Below are 26,595 nucleotides of genomic sequence, written 5' to 3' on the forward strand. Positions count from 1 at the left end.
GGAGGTGCCATCAACGGGGGAGGTGCCATCAACGGGGGACGTAACTACCAGCCGGCGAGTTTTCAAGAAGACGTAAAAGGCTTATTTTTATGACGTAGAACAGAATCACCTGGACAGAACCAAGGAATCTAAATTAAAGAAGGCCTCTCTGCTATAGATCTGAAGTTACTGGCATGTCCCTCCCCACCTGCCGCAGCCCCGTGCCAGCCCTTCCCACGTGTGGACTCATTCAGCACACAAACCGGTTTCCCAGGCAACAGGCGTAAGCAAGGCTAATGGCAATTGGTGGTTTTAGGGATTTAGCACCAGGCACAGAACTGCTACCCAACGTTTTCTATGTCAGAGAGGTCAACGGTTGACTGTCCTCGATACACAGAGCAAGGTTCTAAGAGCAGGGATGTTTCTGCTGCAGGGTAACTTCGCAGCCACGCTTAACATCCACATGGTAAAAATAAACTCTGCAGGACCTGGATGACCACTTAGTCTGCTTAAGAGGATCTGACCACAGTTACTTCATGGAAGAAGTTCACATCTGCAGATGTTAAAATCAGTTTCATACACTTTTTTTTAAAACTTGGTCCTGGACTTAGGTCACTTTTCAGGTCTCAACACAAGTATGGGTTTTTATCTCATTCGAACGACAGGCTCAGATGCTGCAATAAGGAGAAAGAGAATCTGACAAAGAAACCTCACCCTATTCTGATGTGACAATTTCCTCTCCGTAGGTTATCCTGAAGACGCATGAAGACTTGACCACGAGCTTCTAGGCTCCGGTAAAACATACTTTTTTCCAAAAGAGGTAAAACCCTTGTTATGAAAGGCCCTGCTAGTACTGAGACGTCTCAGCTGACCTCTGCACCTCCTGGAAACCACCAGTGTGGCTGGAAAGCAGATGCCTGCGGATCTACTGGCCTTTCAACAGAGGGCGGGGAGCCAGGTCCCGTCTCCTAGCTCGTGTTTCTATGCACTCCACTGCATCGTGCAGACAAGACCACAAGCCGGTCACTGAGTGTGGAGCACGTTCTCAAGACCGGCTTGAACCCCAGGGTCTGAGCTTGGATGGTGGATGCAGACACTGCCGGCCCTGGGCCGTCTGGAGTGGGAGTGACGGGGCGGGCATCCTCAGCCCCTCGCCATCACTTCCTTGAACATCGTTTTCTGCCATGTGGAGGTCACTTACTGCTCCCCCCACCCCGTCTCCTTCCCTCTTCTGGACACTGAGGCCTGGGGGCAGTGACGGCCAGTCGTGAGCTGTCCTTATTGCCTGGCTTCCTTCACGAGAACCGGCTCGCCCCTACCTGCTATTACGGGAGAGCCGGTCCCAACTCGGCCTTCCTACTCCAGGTGGGGGGATGCACAAGGCAACGCGGGGCAGGTCTGCACAGACCCCAGAAAGCGCAGTGCCTGGCTGTACGTGGCTCCCCCGGGCAGGCCTGGTATGGGGGGGGAGGGGGGTAGGGGGTGTCCACCACGTGAACCGAGTGGCCGGTGCAGCTGCTGTCCCTCTGCACCTCCAGCCGGAGAGCAGGACCAAGCTGGCAGGTCCTGAGGAGCCCAGCCGCCGGCCACGCCGCTCCTCACTCCGGCCTGGGACTGTGCCCTGCCTGCAGGGCCCCGGGGTCCCCGGCCCAGAGACCCTCCCCGTGCCGGCCTGGGGAGCAGCGGGTAGACGCGCACCCTGGGAGGATGGGCGCCGGCCTCTGCGTCCCCGCAGGCTGGGAAACAAGGGGCGGAGGCCAGAACAGCCACGGCAACCCTCCCTCCTGCTGATCCCAAGGGGTGCCATCTCCCCTATTCCCAGCTCCGGGCGCGGCGGTCCCAGAGGGGCCACAGCTGCCAGCAAGGGTCCCACTGGTCTTCAAGCCACGACTGCTCCCTGGGCAGGGCAGGGGGCCCCCAGAGCCATGCAGTCCTCCCGCCTGACTGCAGCCATCCACGGACCAGGGCAGCGGCTCGGGCGTGCACAGGGCCCAGCGTCCCCAGCAGGATGGCCACTGAGGGCAGCTGGCGGGGGGCTACAGCAGGAAGGGAGAAGAGGGGGAGCGACCCTGTGACCAGATGTGGCCACGAGCGCTGCGGCTTGTCCCACGTCACTCCTCTTATTTTTCTTTAAACCCTTTAAACGTTCTGTTTGGGAGTGAGTAGACTTACGGAGATGATAAAAGCAGCACAGAGAGCTCCTGGGCCCGGTCCCCCAGCTGTCCCTCACGGTAACACCTTAAGGAACACCTCGCGATGTCCAAAACCAGAAGATTATCATCAACGTGCTGCTCTCACGACTGAGCCGCGACCTGTCTGCCAATCTCACCAGGTTTCCCAGCAACGTCCTTTCTCTGACCCAGGCCCCCTGCCCTGAGCCGTCAGGCCCCCTCCAGGCCGCGATGGTTCCTGGGCCTTTCAGCGAGTCGTCTGCCTGGGCGCCCTAGAGGGTGCTGTGCGGTGTTTGTGGGCGGTGCCTGCCGCCAGGGCTGCTCCGTTACCCGGGTGCCCAGGACACCTACTTCTCTCAACTGCACTTATACTTTTTCCACCATCAATAACGAGCGCATGCAAACATCCTTTTCCTCGTGAGCTGGGGGCCCCCGCCTGAGGCAGCACCCCTGTCTCGTCCTCTGCGTCTCCCCCAGGAACAGGGGGGAGTCCTGCAACCAGGCCCGTGGCCCCGCACACGGGCGGGAGGAGGTGGCGCCCACGGGACAAGGGCAACAGCTGGACACGGCTGTGCCGCCCAGATCTAGCTGCCCGGCTGCTGAAGACAGCACAGACGCCAGGAGCCCTGGGGACCCTCTGCCGTGGGGTGACACCACAACCCGAGCCGAGACGACGGCCACGGCAGCCAGCCACTCCAGCCCACGGCAGGGTGTGTGTCCCAGGGCTCCCCGCGGAGGCGGGGGTGAAGCTCCGCAGGGCCCGCCGCTGTACAGCTTGGCTCCTGCCGCCGTGTGCCGGCCTCCCCTTCAGCGTCTGCACCTGCAGCCCCAGGCCAGGACCCCAGCCCGTACCCGATTATGGCTCAAGGAGTGAGGAACGCAACGTGAGCTTTCTACAACCCACAAGCGGCAACGCAAACACAGACTCTCGTTACGCGTGGATTTAACAGGTAAGACGAAGCCCCCCCAATCCTGGGGGGAAAGGCCCAGCTTTGCTCCTTCGTGCTTTCCCCTGAAAGGGCAGCTTTCAGGTTATGAGGGCAAGAACCTGTTGATTGCAAACTCTGGTTCGTTTGGGTCACAAACTGGGTGTTTACTACTCGTGGGTATCGGTGTTAATCACGCAGAGACACAGATTCCTCATGGCAGGAGGGCCTCTTCCCTAAACAGTCTATGAACCAAACCATGAAAATCTTCCACGAGCTCCTGAACTAAGTGTGATTTCATGACTTAAGAACAAGAACTGAATTACAAGTGCATCTGATGCGAAGTCCCCCCAGAATGACACCTTGTCTGTATTTAGAAAAACACTAACCAAACTAGACTTCTTCAGGAAGTTTTCTAAGATGATTTTTTAAAAAGAGGTACTCACAGATGCTCCTCCCATAATCTTGGGAAACATCACGGTGGAACAGCCATCTGGACTCTGTCCGAAGGTAGTGTAGGGTGTTTGGAACCAAGCCTTCTCATTGGCCCAAACCACGTCACAGAGAGGCAGGATGGACGCTCCTAGCCCAATGGCTGGGCCGTTTACGGCTACAATAATAGGCTTCTTAAACTGAATGAAAGTATTCACGAAGTTTCTAAAATGGAAAATAAATGGAGTTACTCAAAACACTGCATGTTTGAGCAACAGAAAAATCTACTTCTACGCTATTCAGTACACCAAGATGTGAACCTTGGGGGCATCACCGTGACTTGGAATTCGCTGATGGCCTTCTCCCCACTGCCAGGGGCCCTGGCTTTATGTACCGTGTGCTGCAAAGGCTTAATGGTGCCCTGGACACCAGGCCAGGGTGGCTGTCGCCACAGGACCTGTGTGAATTCTGCGGGAACAACACAGCGGAAGGTGCTCTCGGCTTGGGCTCCAGGGCCAACCTGTCTTCCCCTGACGGCAGGAGGAGCCCAGGAACCACGATGGGCTTCAGAGGACCAGTCCAGCAGCTCTCCCGCAGGAGGTCTGGCCTGGGGTCACTGCAGTAGCCTGTGCTGGGCAGGGACATGGGGCCTGGGGTCAGGAACCCCAGGGTTCCAGTCCCCAGGTCTGGACTTGGTCTGTGATTTCAGACGGCTTACTAACTCGAAAGACAGAAATTTCCTGAGTTTATATAGAACTAGGTGGAATGAGTTGGGGGACGTAGGGACAAGAAGCTCACAGGCTCGTGTGAGATGTGAGACCTGACAAGAGCATCACACCGCTGGGACCATCACAGGCTGGGAAGCGGGCTGCTCTGCTCTTCGGTTCAGGGCCAGATGGTGCATCTCCCTCCCCCGCACTGGGAAGCTAACTATGATCAGAGGTCGCGTCATGTGAAGACTTAACATGGTGAAGAAAAGGACAAATCCACCCCAAATGAATACAAGATAATGCCTTTAAGGCCAGCTATGTTCTAGATCAGAAGTCCAGAACTCCAAATTCTCAACCTGCCGCCCCCCAGCTTTGGGGCCAAAAATACCAGTCTGGGTCCTGCTCCCTACAATTCAGCAATTTAAAAATAAGGCAGATCTGTGCAGATCGTTTCTATCATCTAGTCTCCCCTCCTCCCCAAATACTGACAGGAAGAGTTGTGTCTTCTTTGGATGGTGGGGGTGGGGGGGAGATGGTTTGGAGGGAGGGAGTGTGTGTAGGGTGTGTGTGTGTGTAAGGGGGAGGGGACCCTGGAGTTTGGCAGCCTGCAAGCCTCACTCTGGGAACTCTTCTCAAAAGCCCCTGCAGTCAGCACAGACCTCAGCCTGCCCCAGGGTCCCCAAAGGTTGGGGGGGATTGAGAATTAGGTCACTCGAATGAGCTGCAGAGACTTTTAAATGAGAGCCTGGGGCACCGTTAGGAAGATCACACTGGGTTTTAAGGACACAAAGAGAGCCAGACAACCTTTACAATAGGTCCTTGAAATAATCCTAGACCACGTACGTGAAGCTACTTCAGTTCTGCCACTGTTTGAGGATTCTGGGTCAACGAGTCGTGACGGAAATGCATTTTCTATGCTCAGTTACCAACGACCCTTGAGAAGGTAACTGCTGTCTCCCTGGTTTAAAGCAGACGTTTACCCCGAGTGGCCCCACATGCATCTGCTTACGTGAACAGGGGCAAAGGAAGCTCTTTCAGTGCTGACATCTGGAAACCATGGATGGGATGGTAGCTTAACATGAAAGAGGTGATCAAAACCGTGTAATAAAGGGATTCTATAGAGAAACGGTACAAGGAATGAATCTTTCTCATATGTCAGTATAAAAGAAAAAAATCTGCTTCTAAAATACATATTGCAAAATCAGGCTGGAGAAACTGGAACTGAATTTTTCCCCCCTAAGAAGATGATTTTATTTTTATTTTCGCTTGGATTGATCATCTCAACCCGGGGCTCTTTCTGGGAGGAGTATGAATTAACCGACTCCCTCTGGAGTGAAGGCCATCGCCCCTTCTCGGAGGACTCCACCGCGCCATCTGATGAGCTCTGAGACGCCAGAGCAAGCACGGTTCACAGAGAAACCCCTCTCGTGTGAAAATAAAAAAATAACAAAGAAAACCCCCCGAAAACCCCAAATAGAAGTTCACAGAACTGCTTTTCTGTTTTGCAGGAACTTCCCTGAGCCAAGAAGGCTTAGCCACACAGCAGCCAGAGGCGGGAGGCGCCTTCGGGGCCCGGGATGGCTCTTGGGGGCCTGGCAGCCAGGGACCGTCTGTCCACTGCTTTGCGGGGCGTAAAGCAAGTGTATTTTAGAACTTACAATGCATGAACGTTCAAATGTGCTCAATGCAACATACTGAATTTAAACTTCGCTTTCCTCTGGATTGCCTATGAATTGAGTGAGAGGCTGTGCTGGGAACAGCAGGGAAGGAAAGAGATCATATTTGCCACAAAAAGACTCTTAAACAAAACCGAAATTCTCTCCATTCTTTTGAAGTACATTTACTACCCCACAGACCTCACCAAGTTAGAAAATCACCTAAGAACAACAGTCCAGGAATTGTTTTGGGGAAACCAAGAACTGACCTATTGAGGGCCAGTTCACTGCCATTTCTCAACTGATCTCCCCCTTCACGAGAGTGCCTGGAACGGGAGTGAATGCGGAAGAGGTCAGGTTCCAGGGGACGTTTCCTCTCTGGCTTTGCTCCCTCCCCAAATCTCTGCTCCTCTCGCCTCCTTTTGGGGAGAGGAGGCTCCTGGTCCTTCAGACACAAAGCAGCAGCTACTGGTCCCCACAGACTGCAAAAGCCTAACATTATAAATTGATCACTAATCACTAATGTGCTGAGTATTTTTACTACAATTAATCTGTAAACTGGTTACTGCCAAGAATCCCAGCAACGGAATCAGCCCCTACAGATACTTAAGAATCTAACAGTTTAGACTTGACCTTCCTATTTCCCACCTTTCTTTTGGAAACTCGCTGCGATTGATGTTCTTTGCCCAAAGTTTTAAGGAATTCGAGACGAGACACTACAGAAACAAAAGATACACGCAGTAATAGCTTTACGTGTATCAGCCAACCTTACACACATAAACGTGAATTTCAATGCAAATGAGCAAAAGTAAAGGTTAAGTCAATCTGGTGTAACTATTTTTGGATCCTGCCTGAGTGCATTCAGAAAAATTCACGTTGACAAAAACATATCATTTAAAGAAGAACTGATTTCCTAAAGCAAGATTCGGCTTTCCCCTAGGATACCAATTCGGCCTTTTGTGGGGAGTGAGGAGAGTCTGGAGTTTCTGAAATGGAGTGGGTGGCTGAAGAAAATTAGCATTTAAAGTTACCTAGAAGTTCAACACATGAGATCGCTCTTGATCTATCCTTCCTCTACTTTGTCTAATCCCAACAATACAAGCCTTTGCCCCAGTCAAGGGCAACCCCACCCTGGAGAAGCGGGCCAGAAAGTTTATTGGTGGAACTCAGGGAACCGTCTACGGGGGGAGTGAGCCAGAACGGAGGCGACAAACCCTGTCTTCTCACTCAGCAGAGCCCCCAAATCACAGAGTCAGGTGGAATGTCAGTGTGATCTTATGGAGAATACACAAAGTCACCACCTGAGGCATAAGCGTCTGTATTTTAAAAATGAACGTTAAGGTCCTATAATTCATCCTGAAAGGGTGGGATGGGTCAATAATTAGGAATATCTACAAGTTATCCTAAAGTTACTGACGACTTGTCGGGGAATTACGTGCACTGATCAAGCAGTTTACTTTGAATAACAAGACGGTCCCATCTAGTACACTGCAAGTTTGAAATTAGTTAGGAAGCCAGAAGCAATGCTTAATAAAATCAGATTATAAAATTTCAAACTAGTTTTGGAAAAACAACTACCCTACGATAGCCTAAAAAATAGTAATGTTCGAAAAGATTAACGAACAGACAATGCCTTGTATACATGCACACGTGTATACAGTGTGAGAAAACATTAATTTTGAGAATTATTAAAAATATCCTGAAAGGGGACCTCCCTGGCGGCCCAGCGGTTAAGACTTCGCCTTCCAGTGCAGGGGTTGCAGGTTTGATCCCTGGTCAGGGAGCTAAGATCCCACATGCCTCGCAGCCAAAAAACCAGAACATAAAGCGGAAGCAATATTGTAACAAATTCAATAAAGCCTTTTTAAAAAAAAAAAAAAAATATCCTGAAAGGCCAAGGCAATGCCCTATAGTCCCAAGGTGTGGGGTTCCAGGGCTCCCCTGACGGGCTGTTTGGGGCTGCGCCCATCGCAACCATCTGGGGAGATCTTTTGGAGAGAGATGCCCCGCCTACTCCAGGCCAAGACAGGAAAAAGGCTTCCACCGTCCTGCTGTGCAGCCCTCGAATGGTTTAGGGACCAGAAAGCCCAGTGCCCTCAACGTCAGTGCTTAGAGTCTCAGCCACAGCGGGCCCAATACTTATCAAAGCAGCTCAGCTTCAACTCTCCAACTAACTAAGGATTTTGGAGGAGATTCAACCAACGTTATCGCCACTTTGCGAGTCTGCATCTCTTTAAATGTTTTCATCCTGTAAATGACCAAGACACACAAAGGGTTCTCTGGGGTCCCTTAGGGATGTGACATTTCTAGGGAGGTAGGCAGGGCAGTACAACAGGCTTTCTGGCTGACTGGGTTTCATTCACTTCAAATAAGATTAATCTCTGAAAAATCAGACACTTTTCATTGTGCGTGTAGTGATGAGCAGGAGATATATACAAATATGTACCTGCATAAGCTTACTGCAGAATCACGTGGTTCATCACACTTTTCATTGTGCATGTAGTGATGAGCAGGAAATATATATAAAATATGTACCTGCATAAGCTTACTGCAGAATCACGTGGTTCTAAAGAAAGTTTCCTGCAACGTTGTGTTAAAGGAGTAGAAAATCCGAAAACAGAGGAAACAGAAATGTCGGAAGTTATACTGCTAAATGGGAAAAGTTGCAAAACAACACACAGTATAATTCCACTTATTTGATAGAATCAAAAATACATCTGTATTACTTTGTGTGTGTGTGTGTGTATGGAACGCACATCTGAAAATGTTTGAAAAAGGTTGGGAAAGATACAAATAAACAGTGGATGCCTTGCTGGGGGTGAAAGAAAGGGAACTCCGTGTATCTGTATCATCTAGTTTTGTGTGTAGCTGGAACTCAGGATGAGCTTGTGTGTACTGCTTCTACTGAAAAAAACCTTCTCGTGTGACGTTATGGAACTAGTGTGTCATAAAGTCCAGCCGATTTATTTTAGAGTCAAGCAAACGGTAAGTTACCACATGAAAAAGACAGTGTCTTTATTCCAGGGCTGGCGGCAGAGCACACGGAGCGTGGACGGCCGAAGCCCCCGCCACGTGCTACCCCGCGCTCTGCCCCTGGAGCGCCCCCCATCGAGCGTGTGCTGGGCTCCGGCCAACCTTGACATGCGTCATCTGCTCAAGGCAAGTGGCCCACAGCAGAGACAGAAGATCCGATCAACTCTGCTACCAGCGAGTCTCAGGGCAGGAGACGCACGCCCTGCTCGCAGGCCCGTCCAGACCCGCCCCACGGGGCCTGGGTCACGCTGGCGTTCACGGCGGACCAGGTGTGCGTACCTGATGGCCTCGGCCATCTTCGTGCTCTCTCTCTTCCGGTCGTCCGTCAGGCGCCGGATGAAGTAGATGAAGTCAAGGCCGCAGCAGAAGACGCTGCCCACGGCGCTGAACAGCACCAGCTTGCTGTCGTCGGCGGCGGCCGTGCTCAGGGCGCTCTGCACTTCCTTCATCACCTGAAAGGCACCGGGAGTCACGGGCGCGAAGGGAACGCTAAGAGCATCTCATTACTGGACCATCTCGATCCACGCAAAGCGCATCTACAGCCTGATACTGTTGCCTGTACCTACCAAGTAACTCGCAAGTTTCTTATTTTCTGAAACCAGGGATTGGGAATAATGGGGACAGAGTCTCATCACATAACAAATTACGAACGGAGGATAAGAGAGATGTGTGAATCTGAGTTACTCAACGGTCACGTCCTCGCGGCTCTCGGTGGGTGAGTTACGTATTATATCCCCTTGGCATTTCTACAGTGTGGACAGCAGGTGGCGCATGCAACCAGTTCAAACAAACTACTAGTCTGGTTTCATTTGACACCAGCCTCCGTACCTGGGACAGAAACCCCAAGTTTAGTGCGTACGGGTAACGAGTACAAGCACATCAGCATGGAGGCATTTTAGAAGGGTACAAACCACTTAAAATGGTCTCTCTGAAGGACTTACAAGTAACCAACGGTCTAACGGTGTACCGGGGACCAGCCGCCCCGAGCTGGTCTGTCCCGTGGTCCTGGCCAGACACACTAGCTTTCTGTGGTTTGGTTTTCTCGTCCAGAAAAGGCGTGACCTAGCCGTTCACGAGCAGGAAACAAACAACTACCAGAACTTACAATTTTAGGCATGATGGAGTGCAGGTTCAAACACTTCCGATTTTAGATACTTCACAGAACTAAGTTTTCGAGCCTTTGCGAGCACCAGTCTCCCTTGATCCTGGGAAGCTACCTTTACCGGGTACGATCAGTAACAAATGCATTGGCATCACTGCAGCTGTAAGTTCCACTACGTGGAGTGCTGGGACCGACTGGGAAGGATGGTGAGATATTCAGAAGGCTGGACCTGGGGCTCTTTAATCTTGTCTGAACAGAGAGCTCTGGGACCTGACGAAAGCTACAGGATGGCGTGTGTACACGCTTTACATGTGACTTCAGGGGGGGCCCTCCGTCCCCCGCGATGGAGGAAGAGCTCCTGGCCGGGAGGTGGAAGCACAGGGGCACCACCGCCACCTCCCTGTTCACAGCCAGAGCCCCGAACAGGAAGCCGGGTCCTCGCCGGACCACACCGTCCCCACATGTAACGGGGAGCAGGCCTGCCGTGCTGCGCTGGCTTCCACCGTCGGGTGAAACAGCCCGGGGTGGGGATGGGGGATGAGAAAGGGCGCAGGAGAGCAGGGACCGGGCCCCGCAGGCCCAGAGAGAGAGGAGGCCCCGAGCAGCCCCAGGGACGGTGCTCACCTCTGGGTTGAGAGAGTTGTTCTCGGACGACTTCGTGGACAGCAGGATGTGGGTGAAGCCGTCCTGCTTCCGGACGACGATGTCCCTGTACCTGTAGGCGCTTTCCGTCTGCCTCACGCTGAAACGCAGCCGCTTGTCGAAGGGCTGGTCTCGTCTGTCATCGATGAATTTCCTCTTCCCGGCCGTCACGCCCGTGACTGACGTCTGCAGGTTGGTCGTCCCGTTGGCCGTCAGCGCGTCCATGAATGGAGAGGAACCTGCCAGGGGTCCGAAAGCACAGCCGTCGGTGAGGTCTTGCCATCAACTCGCCTTTGAATTAGGGAAAAATGCTTGCGACAGACCCAGGATCGACTGTGTTAATTTAAGAAGCTTAAAAAGTAGAACCTTTGGAGAGGATAGGCGTTTGTTTGCCTCCCAAGTCTGACGAGGAAATCGCCCTCGCGCTGATCCCGCCTAATAAAACAAGAGATGGGACGGAACGTGCTGAAAAGAAACTGCAAAATTTGAGACTTTTGAGGAACGGAACTGAACTAGAATGGGTCTCATGAAGAGGACATATTCCGGGCTTGAGAAGTTGAAAGAAAAATGGAAACTGATTCAAAGAAATATCTTATTATTAGAGCCGAGCTATCTGCCATTCTAGCCGAAATTTCTTCTGGATGAAGAGCCACTCATACAGGCTCGCGAAGCAGCCCCGCCCCGTTTCTGCGGGTCCGCCACACCCTCGGGCCACTCTGTCCCCTGGTCCCAGTTCTACTACATTTTCAAACAGCCTTTTCAATGGCTGGAGACGGCGCTCTCTCCTGCCACCAAAAGTTAGTCCCGCTGATTCTCCTTCCTCTGTCGGCTGCTCTGTGTCAGCCTGGCTGTGCTTCACTCAGCCTTAAAGACACAGCCTTCCGAACTTGGTGTTTCTTACTACGATAAAGTCAAGGGTTTGATACTTTCTTAGAGTTACCAGGAAATGTCAGGCTAAGGGTTCAAGTGTTAAGGCAAATAATTATGCTCCTATTGGTGTGAACTGTCTAAATATTATCTAACCTGGTAATGAACGTATAGAGCCTTTGGGTGGAGGAAGAAAGGGAAAGAAATGCAAGGAACTGGATCAGGCTTTACTAATAAAATGAGCAAGGAGAGAAGTTCTCTGAGGAGAAGAGCTGGATGAATTACGAGTCAGAAATCCTTCCTGCATGAATTACGAGTCAGAAATCCTTCCTGCAAAGTGAAAGAAGATAAGCTGGAGCCGCTGGAGAAGACTTGGGAATGGATGTTTAGAGAAGTCAGATCATCTCCCTGGTTAAACAGGTTGACTTTCATTCAGTTAGTAGAACTACTTCAGAGATTTTTAGAACTGAAAATAAATTCATTTTTGGGAAAATCTGGGAGAGGTTCTAATACATAAATGGTACAAGACTCTGAGACTATAGAAAGGTACATGGTACAAGGCCTCCCCCATCAGCCCACGACCCCCTGCCCTCCATAGCCACTGTGTCTGGTTTCCAGGTGTCTTACAGAGTGCCCTATGTGTTTATCAGCAAATATGAATTTAAATGCTTCTCTCTCACCCGCCTTTAACAAACACAGATGGCGGCACATTAGACACAGCGTTGTGGATTTCTGTAATGCATTTTACCAGCAATTTTTGATACTACAAATGATGCTGCAACGCGTAACCTTGGCTTGTGTTGTCCCTTCCAATGTGCTGGCCAACCTGTAGGATAAGTTTCTAAAGGATCTGTAACGGAAAGAGCATTTGATAAGCTGTTACCAGTGAGACAGGGCACTGCTGAATCTTTCTGAGAAAGCCAGCAAGGATCCTTTCTGTTTCTTTTAACCTCCAGCCTCTCCTCTACCAGGTCCCCCCACCCTCCCGTCTGTGTTTACAGACGTTCTCCAACCTCTTCCACCCTCTGCGCTCTGAGCTGCTCTTCCCAGCACTGCTCTCTCTTCTCAGGCCCGTCACAGCCCCGCTTGGGTTGTCCCTGCTGCCCCCACTTCTCCCTCTGCCCATCGTTCCTCCACCCATCTGCCCTGTGCTGGAGTCTACGCGAACTTACTTCTCGGGTGCAGGGAGGAACGGGCCATGGATGAGGCTAAGCCACTGAGCCTGGTGCCCAGGAGACGGGGCATCTGCAGGGGAGTGCCACAGGGAAATGTGGTTTTCTCCAGTCACTGCTGAAGTGAAGAGTGAAGAGGCTCCAGAGCCCCGAAGCGGGGCCTGTGGTAAGCGGAGTGGGTGTCCAGAAACGACAGCTGAGCTGAGAAGTAGAAGCAGTGAAGGAGAGGGGGAGCCGCGAGCCTGCCTGGGTGCCGGGGGGGGGGGTCACGAGCAGGGCCAGGGGGCTGCCCAAGGGTAGGGAGCGGTGCCACGCGATGAGGCTGTGTCAACAGTGGCGTGTGCCACAGAGAGAAGGAGGGGAATGGAGAGGTCGTGGGGCGGGGGGGGGGGGCATGAGGGGCCCCTCTTAAACCCAGGAAGTTGTCTCACTGGAGGGCAGAAGCCAGAACGGAGAATTCAATGTACGACAGACAAAAACTGTCACATGCAAAAAACATGTTCAAACCAAGAATCTGTTAAAATGCGGTGGTAAGGACCCCAGAACAACTGCAGCTGAGCGGGACCGGTATTCACGGGACTGACAATGATTCCCCTGCCTAAAAAGAGGTCCCATCAGAAATAAGCCCACGCAGAGGCAGGCAGGGAGGCCACCCGCCCCGGGTGAAGGGGGAGGGCGATGCAGGGTCACGGGCGGCCCGGCTGGGGCTCCGGCACGTCCCGGAGGAGCAGGTTCTCGGGGAGGCACTTGCTGGTGTGTCTGGATCTTGGTGTTACCAACCCTGAGTGAGTTGATAGGTGCTGTGTCAAAGCAGCAGGAATGACCCCGGTGATACGGGGAAGCCCTCTGCGTGCTGGGTGCCCGCCGCCCACCAGGGCGAAGCCGCTGGCTTCGGATCAGCCCTTCCACCCCGACCTGCTCCAAAGCCACACACTGGTCAGCGCTCCAGGAGTTTCCCCGGTGGCTCCCTTCCACAAAGGCAGAGGGTCTCTAGGCTATGGGTCCATGTAGCCTCGATAGGTGAGCTCTGGAAGCGCCTCCGCGTACTGGAGGCAGCGCATGCCCCGGAGCTCTCCGTGGTTCTGCAAACGTAGCCGTGGATTTCTGTTGCCTCATGCCGACCAGCACTGGGGGCCTTCATGTCCCTGTTAGAGCTCTGCTGGCTCTCGGTGCCCTCGCGGGCTCTGCTGATCGCAGAGCCTGTGATCTTGCCAGTGGCTCAACCCCCAACCCCAATATGAGCCCCGGGACCCTCTGTTACCCACCTGCAGGACCCTGTTCAGGTGGAGAAGTGCTCACGGCAGGACTGCCCTCAGACTCGCAGGCGCCAGCGCTGGGCCACGCCCCTCGTGACGTGCGTCCCCCCCCCCCCCGTTCAGGTCTGTGCTCCCCCAGGGCCTCTGGACTCGCCGTTCCCTCTGCCCAGAACGTTCTGGCCCTAGAGCTCCAGACGGCTGCTTGTTTCTGCTCATCTGAGCGGCAGCTCCTCAGGAAGCCTCGGTCCCCACGCGTGCGGCCCTCCCGGCAGCACCCACGCGGCCCAGTCTGTCTCCCTCGCAGCGTTCCTCACCCAGCTCATCCTGTCTCACCCGACTTTTACTTATGCTCTGTGGCTGGACGTCACCAAGCTCCCCGTCTGTCTCATTCACTGCCGCAGCCCCGGTGCTTGGAACTCGCGGTCGCCACTGACCAAGCAGATGAGGGGAGGGGACCCCAACGCCCCTTCAGCCCAGCCCCCTGCACCCAGAGGAGGAGGCCTACAGCCCACCCAGCCTCGTGACAATCGGGGGCAGCAGTGCCACACTTCAGAGCAGAAGCCACTGCTAAGGACTCAACTAAAAGGCAAACACTGAGATTCAGGAAAAGACGTCCTCCACGATGGAAACCATCGTGCGACACGCAGTGTGACCCAGGCTCTGAGGGAAACACAGGAGGCAAAAGTTCCAAGGAACCGGCATGAAATCCAGCTAGGAAAAACTCACTCAGCGTCTCTCTGAAAAACGGTTTTCTTTTAAAACATTCTAAGAGCAAAAAAGATACTCTCAGGGGCCTCCCTGGTGGTGCAGTAGTTAAGAATCGCCTGCCAATGCAGGCGGACACGGGTTCAAGCCCTGGTCCGGGAAGGTCCCACATTCTGTGGAGCAACTAAGCCCGTGCGCCACACCTACTGAGCCTGTGCTCTAGAGCCCGCAAGCCACAACTACTGAAGCCCGCGTGCCTAGAGCCCGTGCTCCGCAACAAGGGAAGCCACCACAATGAGAAGATCGCGCACCGCAAGGAAGAGTAGCCCCTGCTCGCCACAACTAGAGAAAGCCCGGGCGCAGCAACGAAGACCCAACGCAGCCAAAAAAAAAAAAAAGATACCCTCAAACATGTACTGCTGACCTGTTAAAATTCACGGCTTCAGGGGACTTCCCTGGTGGCGCAGTGGTTAAGACTGTGTGCTCCCAATGCAGGGGGACTGGGTTCGATCCCCGGTCAGGGAACTAGATCCCACATGCATGCCGCCACTAAGAGTTTGCATGCTGCAACTAAGGAGCCTGTGAGCCTCAACTAAGACCTGGTGCAACCAAATAAACAAAATTTAAAAATTCACTGCTTCAAAAAGCATGTCTCTAACGTGAAATGTGCTTCCAATCGTGATAGAGAAACGGTGTCTGGATTTCCTCATTGGCCAGTGAGACCCAGAGAACAGAACAAACCACCACATGACCATTTCAGACACCAGACAACAGGCAGGGCACGACCGTGTTGCCAGCATGAAGGGTGCAGGTGAGCCCAATGACCCACTGGGCCTCCTGCCTGGAGGTGACTTCCATGCTGCGGGGAAATGCTGACCTGGGAACGCAGACTGAAAGGTGAGGAGGCCCAGGAGGCTGGAAGAAGAAAAGGACCTGTGCCTCCTGGATGTTCATGGCCATTACCTTCTTTAGTCTGAAGTTAGAGAGCAAGCACTACAGTGTCTACAGAATTATCCGCCCCCCTTTATGGAGTCTAACATTTCAAAATGTTGTCATCCACACTCACGGAACCTAATCCTATTTAATGATATAAAAGCCTACCATTTTATTCAGATTATATAACCTGCAAACTGAATTCATTAACAGAAAATTCTTCAAATGAACGTGGAACTAAAGGTAGGCTTTAAACATTAGCATCCCTTGTTTCCATAACACATTCAATGACTCCTCTGTAAATCATTATAAAAGTCCCTGCTGCAACTCCTTCAATTACACTTCCCCGTCCACGGGGATCTCTGGATTTAAAGTTTATAGGCTCACTCTTGGCTGTCTCCATAAGAGACATTAACATATCATCGGTGCTCCTATAATGCTTTGCTCCAACACGACTGATACATCAGGAACGATCTGAGCACCTGTGCACGCAGCACCCACTGTGAGAAAGCGTGGGCTGTGCCTCTGGGCCCCAACCCGGACTTGGTCCCCCCCTTCACCCCCGCTGAGCCCTCTGGACGCCCGCCACCTTGGGCTGTAAGAGGTGACTCCCCAGAGCAGGAGGGCGCCCAGCACTGCCTCTGACACTTGGGATACACCTGACCCAATAAATAAGCCTGAGATTCGAGTCCTCGCCACCCGGTCAGCATGCCTCCTGCTTTCTCAGCAGCATCAGCAGGGTGTCCCTCGCTGGCTGGTGCCACCCTGGGAGGTGGGTGGCTGGAGGGGAGAGCAGGCTGCCGGGTCACTGTCCTGACTCTTGGCTGGAGACCTGTGGAGTGGGAGCGGGAAGGGACAGACCCGTGATCACTGCCCTGCACGCTCACGTCACGTCCGGTCCCTGGCCCCTCCCCCTGCCCTGCTTTCTCCATCCGCCTGCTTTCCAGTCTTTCACCTCTAGCTTGACCTCCATCAGCCTCACTGCTTCTCTGCCTTCTAGTTTTGACAACACACTGGCTGTGACCAAGGCCACAACCACAAGAGCTCTCCTCAAACCTTTCATTAAAGTATTTTCCCTACAAAACAAGAACCAAAAACAACAACAACCCCCCAACTTAAATAAAAATGCATCAGGTGAATAACCAAGATTTTCCATAGTTGGGTCTCTTTCATGTCTCTGACATCCCCTCTTGGGAATCAATCAGGTACCACCATCTGCTCCAGGATCCAGGCAGGACCACCTGCATCCCAGCTTCCTAAGATAAGCTGGAGCCTCACTGAGCCAGGGCCAGGCGCAGGGCGCTCCACAACTTTGTACCGAGTAGCCACTGGCACAGAATCTGCACTGGGGAAAACATACTGCGAACAACTCATTCTTTAAAGAGCAAAAGAATGCCTAAGGATGGAGGGTGTATAAAAGCCATTTTAGTGCATGAAGCACACACAGAATTCCTTGACACCACGAAACAGCTCGTGAATGCTAGAAATATATTGAAGGCAGAGGAATGGAAAATAGTTAACAAATCTAAGAGTACCTAGAATTAGGAAGCCTTCTGAAAACTGACCGAAAAAAGGACACAAGCTATGATTTCTTCATTTGAAATTATTCTGTTAAATAACTAAGTTTCCAGAGGGAACCAATCTAGGAATATTAAGTATGAAAAAGCAATGAGGAGACTTAAAAAGAAAAATAACATTTTGAGATAAAAGTGGCAATTAATGAGATTATGCAATTTTAAATAAAGTTTAGCTAATTAATTATAATTTCCTAAAACCTATATAAGATCAGCCCCCCAATTAAACCAAAGATTATGAACCAAGAGGTATACAGTAGTGTAATATCTGACACGAGAAGGGCAATGTTCTGCCGTCCACAGATTCTCAACCCGACTCACAACAGCATCACTGAGCAGCTTAAGAACAAATGCTCCTGGGGCCACATTCCCAGCCACCTGGGGTTTCTGGGAGGGGAGCAGGGCCCCGCCCACGTGACCCTGTTGCGCGCTGACACATGCGGCACAACTGCTGTCTGAACAGGAAGCTCAGGATTCCCAGAGGGAAAAGCTTAGGTCAGAGGACCAAGACCCGGTCAGCAGGAGCAGTTCCTCCCAAGCAGAAGAGGGTCCTTAAAGTCCAAATGACTGAAACAGACAAATAAGGAAATGAAAAGAAGAGAAAGAATACGTGATACAAGAAGTGACGAACACCGGAGAGATGACAGGGAGATGCTGGAACAGTCAATTAGGGTATCAGAAATGCAGAGAAACTCGAAATATTCAAAGACAGTCAACACGACTGCTTTTCTCCATTAACAAATTTAGCGAGTGAATCAAAGGAGACAGCAGGGACTTCCCTGGTGGCGCAGTGGTTAAGACTCCGTGCTCCCAATGCAGGGGACTGGGGTTCGATCCCTGGTCGGGGAACTAGATCCCACATGCATGCCACAACTAAGGAGCCCGCATGCCACAACTGAGACCCGGCGCGGCCAAATAAATAAATATTTGGGGGGGGGGCGGGAAAAAAAAGGAGACAGCAAAGGCTCAAGGTCTGGGAACCTGCAGGGAGTCTGGAAGTTGAGACGGATGAGATCACACCGCTGACCTTGTTAAGAGCTGCATTACATTAGCGGAGACAGGCCCACACGTTCACAGCTAAGTAGCCCAATGGTTGTGTTTATAATTTTGTAACTGTTTGCAGTTAATATCATTAAGGAGAGTAAATACTTGCACATCCTGAAGATTTCCACACCTCCCCTCAGAAGGGCTTCCCATTCAATGACAACCCTTCCTCACTTTTTCCCTTATTCTTCCCCAAAAGCAAGGGGGTAGGTGCCAGCGAGCCATCATACTAGTTTCTGAGGAGGCGATCAGAGGTTGGGATGCGGAGGCCGAGGCAGGACAATGGACACCACAGGCGCATCGGCACTCGGGGTCCTGGCATCTCACTGAATCTGTTCCACAAGATGAAAGCCGAGGTCCAGAGCTCAGCTGCCCTCCTGGGGTCATGGAGCTCCCAACCATCAGGCCAGGGGGCCGCTTGCAACTCCCCTCCCCCACCTGCCTGTCCTATGAAAACAAACCACAGAGCTATCTGTCACCTCGTAACTCCTGCCACCAGGCCAGGCATGGGGAAGGGGCAGTCTAGTACCCCCGAAACAGCTTCAGCTTAGCTTTGCTTCACACACACACGCATGTATTTTGCGGGGGGAACAAAAAGTCCTAAATAAAATATTAGCAAACAGAACTGGGAACATAATTTTTATTATGGTAAAAACACATAAAACCTGCCATTTTAACCACTTCTAAGTGTCCAGTTCAGTGGCGTTAAGCACACCCACACTGCTGTGCAAACATCGCCACATCCATCCACAGAGCTTCCACCTTCCGACCTGCAACGCCGACCCCGTGAAACACTAACTCCTCACTCGCCTGGCAACCACCCTTCTACTTTCTGTGTCCGTGAGTTTGATGGCTCTAGCGACCTCATATAAGTAGAATCATATGACATCTGTCCTTCTGTGTCTGGTTTAGTTCATTGAGCGCGATGCCTCTGAGGTTCATCCATGTTGTATGTAGCCTGTGTAAGAACGTCATTCTTTTCTAAAGGTGAATAATATCCCATTCCAGTATTTTTTTTTAAAAACACCACTTTTGTTTATCCATTCATTCCCCAATGGACATTTGGGTTGTTTCCGCCTTTTGGGTGTTGTGAATAATGCTGTATGGACATTCGTATTCATACGAGCGTACAAATACCTGAGTCCCTACTTTCAATTCTTTGGATATATACCTAGAAGTGGAATTGGTAATTCTATGGATTCTATACAAATCTGTACATATACAAGTCTGTATCTGTTGATATAGAAAGGGATCATATGGTAATTCTATGTTTAATTTTTTGAAGTTATATTTAGTATTTTCCCAAATTAGCTAGAATGTGTTTAGTTAGAAATTATAATCAAACTCTTGGAGAAGATCTGAACCATGGCCTGGACTGTGATTACTTCCATTTTCTTGCTAAATTTCTTTGGTTTTCCTGGGATACGGAAGCAGAGGAGACAAATGTTGGATGAGTTAATACAATCAAGACGAATCGCACAAGGATTTGTAGCTGATTCCGAGGCTCTTAGTCTAGAGATAAAATCTTCATCAAACACATTATTTGTTTCTCTTTTTATTGCTGGGAATCACTTTCTCCTGGCCAGTCTTGCAGCTTGAAGATACACGTGAGGCCACACGCTTCCCCAACATCAGGAGCCAGGCCTCCCCACGCCTGTGCCTTCCGTCCTGAGAACTAGCCTTTTTTTTTTTTTGGGTGGGGGGGCTGTGTCTCACGGCATGCGGGATCCTATTTCCCTGACCCGGGATGGAACTCGTGCCCCCTGCAGTGGAAGCAGCGCAGAGTCCCAACCACTGGACCGCCAGGGAATTCCCTAGCCTTGCTTTTACTCAGAGAGTTTCCTGATGACATTTTGACAGGAGGAGAGTACAAGGAGCTTGAAGATTTTTGTTCTTTGGAATAAAAACACTCCAATTAGCAATGTCACCATAAACTATGCAAACGTCTACAGTCAGTTCAAGGCACAACCAGAAACCACTGAGAGTCCCTGCCTGTGTTTTGAAGTTTCCTGGTACAAAGGTCATTCCTCCACAGCCCCGTCATGTATAGAAGAGCCCTCCCTCTGTCAGCTCCAATCTTCACTGCGAGTTGAGCTGGGCTCCTCAGGAAGCACTAATCCCTAAGGGGATTTGGATTCCTAGATCCAGAAAAGCACAGGAGTCCTCAGTAGACTAAAGGAAATTTAAGCGTCATCTTTACTGAGTTCAACAGAAATGGCAGTAAAGCAGTTGCAAAGCTACTGGCACCAACAATTCAGAATCAAAGTTAGGAACACGGAGGAAACGGAAACCCTTACAAGTGAAGTGCATTCTTTGAAGAGGTTAATGGAAAACTTTCAAGTGTGATTCAAGCTTTAGTTATAGATGCAAGTTCAAGCTATTAAGTTTAGTTTTACTTATGACAAACTAAAATAAAAAATGAAAAATTACTAGCAATATAAATCCTATCATTCTAAATAAGCATATCAGGATAAGTTCCCAAAGTAAATCTAACAAGACAGGTGATGCTTTAAATGTAGTGCATTTTATTTCCTCACTAACAGCCTTGAAACTACGTCAAATATTGGAGAGAAAAAACCTAGCAAAAACCTTTATACTATGTCACTTTAAGTACAAAAAAAAGGAAGAGAAAATGATCAGACCCACATTCCTCTTTAGTGCTGAGAAGAAGGATTAACAAAAAAATATATATATAAGAAGGATAACAATAACTACCTACATGGTATGATTCCTCAGCAGTGAAATCTTATTCATCATATCTACAAAAATTTTATTTCCCGCAAAAACGATTCTACCTTATTTGACACAGGACTGAATTCTCTCAACATTTTTCTTTTTAAAAGTAATTTTATTCAATTAATTAAGTTGTTTGGTTATTTTTTTGGCTGTGTTGAGTCTCCGTTGCTACACACAGGCTTTCTCTAGTTGCGGCAAGCGGGGGCTACTCTTCGTTGTAGCATGCGGGCTTCTCATTGTGGTGGCTTCTCTTGTTGCAGAGCACAGGCTCTAGGCACGCAGGCTTCAGTAGTTGTAGCACATGGGCTCAGTAGCTGTGGCTCGTGGGCTCTAAGGTGCATGGGCTTCAGCAGTTGTGGTGCGCAGGCTCAGTAGTTGTGGTGCATGGGGTTAGATGCTCCGCGTCATGTGGGATCTTCCCGGACCGGGGAACAAACCCAATCCCCTGCACTGGCAGACAGATTCTTAACCACTGCACCACCAGGGAAGTCCCGCAACACTTTTCTTTATAATGCTTATTTTGACTTTTAGAACCAACCAGTTTTTGCAACTATTGCTTTAGTAAGAGAACTAATCAATTACAAGCTGATTTCCCCATTTCATTTTAACAGTGCATGCCCATTAATTTCAAGTCCTACATATTACAGGAAGACACGCTCGTGGTTAGATACATGTAGAGTACAACCAAACTTCTACTCCAAATACAATTAATTCACAGTCCATATTTTTGTGTTTAGCATAGTCAAGTGCTAATTTCCTAGCGCTGGTGCAGGGGCGCCTCGCAGAGCGCAAGACTTCAAACCCCTTCTTGGGACGCACATTATCACCCAGAGTAAGGGTAAGCTCAGGGTGTTTGCTGATATTCACAGTGAGGTCTTCTTCGGTCTTCCACCTGCAATGTCAACAGCAACAGGCCAGGGATGAAAACCTGTCGTCTATACTTTTAATCTTTTCCACGTGCTCCCAGCATAGTCAGTGTCTTACGTATTCAAACGTCAGAGTACCGCAGAGGAGTCCTCTTAACCTCTTCTTGTGAACCGTCACCGTAAAGCAGCCCTCCTTTCCACGCCTCACCCCATCTCTAAATAAGCAATAGCTTAAACCGGAAGAGCACCTGTGTTCATTCTAACTGCGTTCTCAAATGCTGTCATGACTCTCTAGGTTCGTAGTTCCATACCAGTGTATGTTCTAGACCCTGACTGGCAGGAGACACCACTAGAGCCACGAAGGCAAGGTCTGCTGGAAGCACACCGTTCGCCCTCAACAAGATGAAGCCGAGGTGACAGCACCGCAGGAATAAGGAGGTCCTGTGGCCGGTCACTAAAAGCGGAACACAGACTTAGTTCTGGCTTTCTGGAGGCCAGAGCAAGGCTGGAAACCCCAGTAAAAGAAGATTCTAAATAAAAAAAACAAACTTACCGCTTAAGACGACAACCTGCTACTTCTAAGACGCAAGAGAAGTTACTCCCTGAGGGTCTTTGAAAGACCAAGAGACCCCCACACACAGACACTCAGCCTCCCCAAACCAGAAGCAACAAAAAGCAATAAAGGCAAAGGACAACGCACACAGAACAGACTGCAAACTCAGCGGGGTCCCCCAAGTGCATAAAAGCGACGGCTTTCCTAACATTTCCCCACACACGGATTTTTCCCCACCTAAACAAAATCTAACATGGAGCCTATAACGCAAAGCTGATCGAAGCAGAGGTGCTCAGTGGGGAGGGGTGGGGGGCACTCACTGGCCCCTTATCAGCCCCCAGACCAGCCTGGTGCAGATGTGGGGCTGGACGTCCATCCAGACAGCTCACCCAGCAGACGGAGAAACACCAAGCTTCCTTGCATTTAGGAAGCGCCATAAGAAAATGAGAATAAATGATTTTATTTTAAAAGGAAAGAGGCTGTGAGGACTTGAGAGGCGCCTCTGTCCTCAGAGCTCAGCCGCTGGCCTAGAATGAAGCACCCAGAGGAAGGTGAGGTCAGACTGGCGGCAGGAGCAGAGGCTGGCCTGGGGAAAAGAGACGGCCACCTAGAGCTCGTCATCCGCCCTTCCAGACACGCTTTAATTGGACTTTCAGTTAGTTTTCAGACCATGAGAACAAGGTCAAAATTTAACCCAGAGTGAACTTCCAGGAACTGTTCTAAGTATTTGTGATGCTCACTCAGAATTACGTTTAGGGGCTTCCCTGGTGGCGCAGTGGTTAAGAGTTCGCCTGCCGATGCAGGGGACGTGGGTTCATGCCCTGGTCCGGGAAGATCCCACATGCCGCGGAGCGGCTGGGCCCGTGAGCCATGGCCACTGAGCCTGTGCGTCTGGAGCCTGTGCTCGCAACAGGAGAGGCCACAGCGGCGAGGGGCCCGCGTACCGCAAAAAAAAAAAAAAAAAAGAATTACGTTTAGTTCTTTTTGGTCAAGATTTCTTTATCTCATGACTACTTAAAGGAAATTTACTCACAGGAACATAGAATAGCTTTAAAGTTCAAAAAATCTGGTGTGAAGAATCACCTCCTCAGAGAAGAGTAAAGTACACAGTTTGTGCTAAAAAGGCAGTTACTCCAAACATGTTTATGGTTCTATTTTCTCAACAGAATTTAAAATTAATGTCCATACATTGGAAATTTGAAGCAATCAAGTTAAGCATTCTAATATTAAGAGAAACACATGAGACTAACTTCCAAAATAGCAAAACCCCTAACATCAGGCCCACACAAAGCATGTCCTCTCGAGAGCAAAGTGGTAACATGCTTTCTGCAAGGCAGTCTGACAACTTGTATCAAAAACATTAAAACCTCTGATGAATCCAAATCTAGGAATTAATCTTAGGAAAGTAATCACAGATATCCATTAGAATTTGACCAAATGGAAGTTCTTCAAAAAGAAGTAGGGAGTTTGCTGTAATTAAGGACGGTGTGATTACGCCCCATGACACGGAAAGGTACGCACGACCTATGAGGAACCAGGCCTGGCACACGGAACAGGGAGGTGTGTTCTTACACACCACACGCAGAGCCCATGTAGCATCTTCTTGACCTCTCACCTCCTGACCCCCTTCCTGGTCTCCCAGCTACAAGGTCGATCTGCCCTCTTCCCACTCTGGATGCAGTGGTTCAGCTGCCGGGCTTCAGTGCTGCAGTGAAACGCTTCTACACCTGAGCAGGCGCTGACCGTCCCGGGAAGGTCAGTGACCACGAGGCTGGTGGTGCGGCCCGGCTTGGGCTCATCACAGGCGGGGCCCTCTGTGGACCGTGCTCTAAGAAAGCACGTCAGAACCCGCTCCCGTCAAGCACCAACTGTGCAAACGCTGCGTCCTATCATAAACAAAAGCCAATGCGGAAAAGAGATCAACAGCTCAGAACGAAGAACGACCTGTCCGCGGCTGAAAGGTTGGTTAAAGAGCTGGACAAGCTACACGGTGGCAACTTTCCTTGAGCTTATCAGAGACCTGAGGTTGTAACTGGCAACCAAATACACTGAAATTCTAGGAAAGACAAGCCTTTCAGTGGAAAGATGGGGTGTGCGGGCTGTGCCATTTGCGGCAGGGGAAGGCAGGGCCTCTAGAAATGAGTGAGAAGCCATCAGCTGAAACTCTCAAGAACTGCTGACGGCTGAGCGTGAGCTCGCAGGATAGCACAGAAGCTCATTCGTGAGACAGACCCAGGCGAAGCGGGAGGGCAGACACAGCCTCGCTCACAGCAACGCAGGCACTGAGCAAGGGGTCTGCCACCCCCAGGGGAAAGGTACGGAGACTGCCCTGCCTGCCCTGACCTCTCAGGCTTCTGGAGAGGGGCAGCAAACACTGTGGGCCCTTAGACCTGAGGGAAGGAGAGTGTGGGGAGAAAACCCCTTTTTACCCCTTGGGTAGGAGAAAGAATCCTGAGAAAGCTCCACCCCCAGGGCTGAGGCACATGGGGCCCAAGACGGAGGTGGCACAGCAAACAAGAACACCCTGACCCCACTCCCCTTGCATCTTTCCCACTTCCCACGACCCCAGCCTAGAAAAGAGCTGACTAAAAAACCACCAGCAGTCTACTCCTAGGGGAGGGGCAACAGCGTGTGAGCGAGGTCCTCTCTGACTCAGGCGTGGGGCAGCTGAAAGCTGGTGGCAGAGCACAAGCACTGAGAAGAACCTTCCAGTAACCACAGCAAAGGAAAGGCCAAAGCCAGCTCAACCGCTGACAAGCACGACTCAACCTCTGACACCAGCTGCCTGAGAAAAACCACGCCCATTTCTAGGCACACATATTACTTTTCTTAGACGCTCCTGTTCCATACAAGATGTCTGGCAGTCAATCAAAAGTTATGAAATACAGAAAAGATCTAGAAAATAGAATTCAACTCATTGTCAAGAAACAAGGCGATCAACGGAATGAGACTCAGAGGTGACCCAGGAACGACACTATCATATAGGGACATCAAAATAACTATGACACATGTAAAAGGAACTAACAGAAAAGGTGGACAACTTGCATTACTCGATGGGGCATTTAAGCAAAGACGCAGAAACTATGAAAAGTCAAATGTTAGGGCTAGAAATAACAAAAAACCCTGGGGAGGGGAAGAATCTGATTTCTAGAGTTGCCACATTTTTCTAAAAAGTCCTATTTTCAATAACAATAACAAATCAGAAGATACGCAAAGACACAAGAAGGAATGACCCACACATGGGGGAAAAAGTAGTAAACAAAAACTGTCACTGAGGAGGCCCAGACAATAATGCACTTTACTGCGGTCTTTAATCAGCTATTTCAAATACGTTCAAGAATTAAAGGAAATAATGTCAAAAGAACTAAAGAGACGTATGAGAACAATATGCCTCCCCAAATACTATCAGTAGAAACAGACTACTTAAAGAAACAGAAGTCTCTGAGTTGAAAAGTGTAATAACTGAAACGAAAAATTCCCTACAGCAGTTCAGCAGCTGTAGACTGGCGAAAGAAACGATCACCAACCACGAAGATAAGTCAGTTGAAATTATCCAGCCTGAGGAACAGAGAAGGAAGAAAAAAAGCAAAACAGAACTTCAGAGACCTCTGGGCCACCATTAAGAACACCAACACACCGTATGGGAGTCCCAAAAGGAGAGGAGATAAAGGGAGAAGAATATTGGAAGAAATAATGACCAAAAACTTGCAGAATTTGATGGAGAACATTAATCTTCATATCCAAGAAGCTCAAGGGACTCCAAACAAAATAAATGTAAAGAAGGCCTCATGTAGGCACATCATAAGCAAAATGCTGACAGCCTAAGACACAGAGAAGCTTGAAAGCAGCAAGGAGAACCAACACGTCGTGTTCCAGGACCCCTGATAAGATTAACAGCGTATTTCTCAGCAGAAACCGTGGAGGTCAGAAGGCAGCGGAAAGAAATATTTAAAGTGCTAAAAGAAAGACTACAGCCAAAACTTCTAAATCCAGCGTAAGTATCCCTTGACAATGAAGGAGAAATTAAGACATTCCCAAGTCAAACAAACAAAAAACCAGGGAATCGGTGGCGAGTTGACTTACTTTACAATAAATACTAAAGAGAGTCCTTCAGGCTAAAATGAGAGGACACATTAGATAGTAACTTAAATCCACATGGAGAAATAAAAGACACTGGTAGGGCTTCCCCAGTGGCACAGTGGTTGAGAGTCCGCCTGCTGATGCAGGGGACGCGGGTTC

General features: G+C 50.3%; 1 protein-coding gene across 1 annotated transcript in view; it reads right to left on the reverse strand.

The window, feature by feature from the left end:
- CDYL (chromodomain Y like) overlaps positions 1–26,595 on the reverse strand; it is a 143,570-nt gene that overhangs the window by 2,708 nt on the left and 114,267 nt on the right. Inside the window, exons 3-5 of the mRNA XM_024738628.1 lie at positions 10,633–10,889; positions 9,186–9,358; positions 3,523–3,733 (exon numbers count right to left, since the gene is read on the reverse strand). Of these exons, the coding sequence (XP_024594396.1) occupies positions 3,523–3,733; positions 9,186–9,358; positions 10,633–10,889 (641 nt within the window). The remainder of the gene's footprint in view (positions 1–3,522; positions 3,734–9,185; positions 9,359–10,632; positions 10,890–26,595) is intronic.

This window comes from Neophocaena asiaeorientalis, unplaced genomic scaffold (assembly GCF_003031525.2).
Source record: "Neophocaena asiaeorientalis asiaeorientalis breed wild unplaced genomic scaffold, Neophocaena_asiaeorientalis_V1.1 scaffold307, whole genome shotgun sequence".
Lineage (NCBI taxonomy): Eukaryota > Metazoa > Chordata > Mammalia > Artiodactyla > Phocoenidae > Neophocaena > Neophocaena asiaeorientalis.